Source organism: Ceratosolen solmsi, unplaced genomic scaffold (genome assembly GCF_000503995.2).
Source record: "Ceratosolen solmsi marchali unplaced genomic scaffold, CerSol_1.0 scaffold10, whole genome shotgun sequence".
In the NCBI taxonomy this organism is placed as follows: Eukaryota; Metazoa; Arthropoda; class Insecta; order Hymenoptera; family Agaonidae; genus Ceratosolen; species Ceratosolen solmsi.
This window is the reverse complement of record NW_011948412.1, coordinates 8,306,623-8,312,321: the sequence shown is the minus strand read 5'-3', so window position 1 is coordinate 8,312,321 and position 5,699 is coordinate 8,306,623. Positions and strand designations below refer to the sequence as shown.

The 5,699-nt window shown below is 39.0% G+C and overlaps 1 protein-coding gene across 1 annotated transcript in view; it reads right to left on the bottom strand.

Annotated features, from left to right (window-relative positions):
- Sfxn2 (sideroflexin 2) overlaps nt 1–4,101 on the bottom strand; it is a 6,217-nt gene extending 2,116 nt beyond the window's left edge. The window contains 4 exon segments of the mRNA XM_011508121.1: nt 759–861; nt 863–937; nt 2,222–2,392; nt 3,767–4,101. Coding sequence (XP_011506423.1) covers nt 759–861; nt 863–937; nt 2,222–2,392; nt 3,767–3,921 — 504 coding nt within the window. The 5' untranslated portion in view covers nt 3,922–4,101.
- Nucleotides 4,102–5,699: the final 1,598 nt, after the last annotated feature.

Here is a 5,699-nt window from a genome sequence, read left to right as displayed (position 1 = left end):
GCGATTATTAATTGAATAATTAGGAGTCCCGAGTGTGATAGGCGCGTCTATGCTCGGCCAAATCAGCGATCCCCTATGATTATCGCTCGCGCATTTAAATGTCATTTAATGATTATTTCCGACAAGATTAATAATAGTGCCTTGGAATAAGGGGGGCGCAACGACAAAACGACGCGGTGAAAATTTCGTAATACCCGTGCAATGAAACGCTTGACTCTTCGACCGATTGCAATCTCTTGGCAATTCAAAGCACACGGCAATCGACTAATATCTATTATTTCAAAATCTTTACTTATTTAATGGGGTGGAAGAGATGGGTGGAGAGGGGGAGGGGGAGGGGGAGGGGGAGGAGTGAAAATTAGACAATCATACGTAACTTAATTACGGCCGATTAAGCTCTATAAAGCGACAAAGCACATAAGTCGAGATGCACGTACAATCCATGATATTATTAAGAATTGAATGCAATTATATGGGAGTGGAAGTGATTTTAAAAGTAGCATGCATTTTACTGTATCTCTTGAGCGACTTTGTGCAGCCATTGCTTGCCATTGTTATTGTTTAAGATACATCTGGGAAATGCCATTGCCCGTGCATTGAGTGCATTTGGGATTACGGATGAATGTGAAAAAAGCTGTAATGCCGTTTCAGCCATTGAGAGTGAAGCTCGTGCGAGCGTAGGTGGACTGTGCGCTTAGCCATACAATGTGCTCATCGATTGTTTGTCTTTGTGCACGACTTGGAAACAGTACACTCACAGCCAGGAGGCGGCTTGCCCTCTTTTGCCAGAAAGTCTTACATCCTATGGCAGTGATCATTGCAGCCGACGTGGCGCTCACGTAGGCGACTGCCAGCTGGTTCATTCCTGTTCGTGTAATTAACGAGGGCGTTGAACGACTGGTTGACCCATTGCCAGAACACCACGGCCGTCGTCGTCCTTTAAACGATTGTTAATTTGTTTTTTTGTTTTTTTTTTTCATTTATTAATTGATGGTCGAACATTGGGCTCGTAAGCCGAGACGCGCGATGACAATTTTAATTAAAACGATGCGATATTAACTTTGCGAATTAACCGATTGTGAAATAAGTTTTGAGGTAAAAATACGAATTCTTTATGTAATCGGTCGGATCAGTTATTTATATAAAGGAAAAGAAAGGGAAGAGGCAGGTGAGTGAAATGAACGATCGATGAATGTTGAAGAAATGTTATGCTAAATAAAGATAAATGCATACCACGGTTCGTTAGTGTATCCGTTGTGAAAATCTAAGTAATTACGATTATTAAAATTATGATATAACTGCTTGAAATGTGTAAAAATATGCATTTTTTTTTTTTTTTTTTTTTTTTTTTTTTGACAAAAATATATTTTCTTATTTTTAATTTATGCATACACATAAACACGTGCACACGTATATATATATATATATATATATGCTCTATTTATTTTTATTACAGACAGATCATTATTGTTGCACTTGAGTCAATTGTATGAAACGTAAGACAAATTTCCATGTGTTTCCATTTTATACTAACTTATATTTTTATAAGCTAATGATCATAAAAATTATCATCATTTTTTTTAGAAAATTAGCTTTTCCAATGCTATAATTATCATGATATAAATTCATTATATTCTCTTTGTAGTTTAAGAAAAATGATATAAACATTTATACGTAATGCCAAGTGCGTTACTTTATAAAGATTTCATTAACGAACGCGATAATTAAAAATGAAAAGAAAAATTGTATTTATCCCTTGCATTTAACACAATGAAAATCAAAATTTTAAAAAAATTACTTTTTCAGCAATGTATTTATTCATAATATTAATGCATTAAATTATTAACTTTATTACATTTTTTTTAATGATATTTCTATATTGCGAATGATTCATGTTAATTCAATAATTTTTATGAAGATGTAATGTAGTATTTTAAAATTGATAAGTTAAATTATGTTAACGACTCAAACGAGTGACATTGCTCATAGAATAGAAATTTTTCTCCTACCTTGAATATTTTGAATTAGTTTTAGAACTATTTTACTTTATTAAATACATGAATATGTAAAATAGTCGCAAAATACAAAGGAGTATTATTTAACGATCGATTAATCGATTTCGAAATTTTGCAAATGAAGGAAATGAAATAATATATACAGTCAATTTAATATAAATTATGCAATAGTATTACCATACCATCGTGTTTCTAATAAAAAGTACCTGTAAAATTGTAGCATGGCACCAGTGATGAGCATACCTCCGGGAACCTGAAAAGACATTCTGCCAAAGACATTTTGCAGATCGCCACTATCCGGATGAAACGAAGACTCGTAGAGTTTTTTTGCATAAATAATTTCCTCCTTCGTCGTTTCCTTTGGCTCCTTCTTCAGTCTGAAAAAAAAAGCAACGACAAATTATTAGGGAAACGAGCATCCTATTATCCCTCTTATTCAAGAGCGAATTTGCACAACGTGCAAATCGCTTAATGCTGCGAAAAGAATAAACTTGAAGGTTCGAAGCATCTAAATAGACTCATATACCCGAAATTGTCACACGATTACTTGATTATCAATAATTAAGTGTCCGGTGTAATGCAAACTTCCGGTGCGTATGCATTGGCGCAGATTCTATTTCATCACATTTCTCATTTAAGAAACAAATCAAAAACAAAACAAAAAACAAAAAAAACAAACAAACAAACAAACAAACAAACAAACCAACATTAGCATTAAAGATTATCTTCGGGTGCACGAGACACGCGACAACAATGAAGGAAATAAATGCAAAATAATGTATAAGCTTAATTTATAATTATATTGTTTTCAAAGTAAGGAAATGACAAGAATAACCTCAGAAAGCATTTTATTTCAATGAGAATTTAACGGATGTGCTACGCCTTACATCATTATCATTATCTCGAAGAATCATTACCATCGATGTCTATACTATTTATTCGCCATATCGATAGAGTTTAATTAATAAAGCGTTGGAAGTGTTTGTTCATTAACAAATTGATTGCATTTTGCATTAAAAATAGCAATATATTATCGTTGCCGCGGTATAGCCAAGGTTGGTCGTGGGCGGTAGTTGGATCGATAATAAAATTCCACTATTCCCATTACTCGGCGATTCGTATCAATAAATGACAATAAAGCCGTTAAGCACTGTCGACGATAAGTCTTATCGCATTATCGGTAATGAGAATGGTAGTATCATTAAAATTTCTCTTCTATCGGAGACCGAATGATTCAACGATCTCGTATTCACCACTTATGAACTTAAAGTATTGCGTGAATTACGTAATAGACGGAGAGAAGAGAAAAAAGGAAAAAAGAAAGTACTTGCGCATAATGATTAGATAACGAGTTACGGTATTATGTCGTTGACGTGGAGAAGGGTTGCGAGGCTTAAAAAGTAAATAAAAGTATACGTTAGTCGATACGTGGGAGAATGTGTCGATTGATTGCGAGAAGCCGCTTGAGAAGATGCGAATGGGAATTTGAGAAAGCCTTTGGCAATCTCCTTGACATTCGCAGGCCACATAACATGGACAAACAAAAATTTGCTCGTCGGCTCGATCGATTAAGAAGCTCGACCAATGAATGGGAGACGTAATGGGGCGAGGAAAAAAATAAACAAAAAAAAACAAAGGGCAAGAGGCAAACGAATTGCGGATTAGCGTGTCGATTAAACGATTATTCGAGCACTGACAGTGACGGATATAACGGGTGTCGTTTTATTAGCGATTGTTAATGTCTCGAGTACCTATATTTTTGGCATAGCTCTTTCGCGCGCAAGAGCTCCTTCTCGTCTTTGATGCACGTGCGAAAGTCCGTGATCCAGGCGAAGTGCTTCCACCGGCCCAGGAAGGTCCGCTGGTCCCAGAGGGGCTGGTCCAGGTCGATCCTCTCTTTGCTCATTCTGAAACGAGCGACTGCCGCCGAGAGCTCCTAAAAGCGCAAATCGAGTTGAGCGCCGGTCCTTTTGAACGGGGAGCGAAGCGCGCGCAGCCCCCGCGTAAAAATAGTCGATCGCCGCGACGAAGGAGGCGCGGCCAGTGTCGACGAGTCTCCCAGAGACGTCGTATTTTCGGCGGCGGCGGCGGCAGCGCCGGCAGTGGCGGTGACGACGGCAGCGGTGGTGGTGGTAGCTGTAGCAGCCTCGGTAAGCCCAATGGATTTTTATAATTAGCCTGTCGGTATCGTCGTCGGCGGCGGCGGCGGCGGCGGCGGCGGCGGCGGCGGCGGCGGCTGTGAAGGCTCAAGGGCTCGGAGCGAAGAAGAGACCGAGAGTGCCGGAGTCGAGAATAGAGGGACCCGAGCAGCTCGCGGACTAGAGAGGCCCGAAGGAGGATCGATGAGACTCGGGCCTCGGCAACTCGTACTCAAAAACTGCCTCTCTCTCTCTCTCTCTCTCTCTCTCTCTTTTCCTGGGGACAGAGGCCGCCTCCGTGTACACGGGGGCTGTACCGCTCTCAGACCATCAGGGCCATCCCAACAACGTGACCCCGGGCGCGAGCACTCTAGAGACTGGCGGCGATGAATCTCCCGGAGCCGGAGCTCTTAGACTTAATAGCGGAGGCGCTGCGCACGGATCTCTCGTGATGGCGGTGCGCGTTTTCGGCGCGAGCGCCTGCGCACTCGCGCCCACCTGCGAAACCGGTGCTCCTTATTGAGCGGAAGGTCCACGAGTCCCGGCAATTTTGACAGGTTGACTGGCAAATGCCGTCGAGGGAGCCCTTGCTAAGACGACCGCTTGTGATTTACACCTTCAGAGGCAAAAAAAGCCGAGGATTGGTGATGATTGTACTCTTCGAATAAGTGATTACGAGAATACGAGGGAAATCCCTAATCAAGGATATTCCTTCAAAAATCGTCAAAACCTCGATCGACGATATTCAAAGCCCATCCCCCCTTGCTTGTCAAAGCTCCTTTCATCGTCTTTCGAAATAGAAAATAATATTACTCTAATAATAGTTTCTTTTCTTGAACGAACTTTCATAGGAATTTTAGAGGACAGCAGTTTTAGCGACGATGATAATGATGATCGTTTGTAATAATAACAACAACAATGATATTTAATGGTGATGTACAACAATTGAATTTACGAGCAACTTGCTTTGAACAAAAAAAATTATCTAATATTCGCTACAAATAACCTATAAAATTATATATAATAAACAAATAAAAAAACAGCTTCTATTTTGCTTAATTTACACAAAATTTTTAGAATGAAAAAATACTTCGTTTTAAGCTATGATATTTAATCATTGTAAATAATTAGTGATATTACATAAATTAAATTCGATGTTTGTCAGCCACTATTATCTACGTTTTTACATTATTCAAGATTCATTAGCAACAATTGATTGACATCGAATGTATACCTTCGCCGTCAAATGGTCGCAAAAGTCATTGACAATTAAACTTTTCAAATCTACGCAAACGCACCTAAGACTTTTATCTATAAAATCTATATCATAAAAATATTATATATTATTGAGAGATGAGAAATAAAAGGATGATGATACCGTGCGATGAAATTCATAAATTAATAAATAAAGAAAACCGATAATGAAGATGATGATGATGATGATGATGATGATGACGATGACGATGACGACGATGACGATGACGATGACGACGATGACGATGACGATGAAATTAATAATTGTGTGCGAACGTGTGAGCGAGGCAGG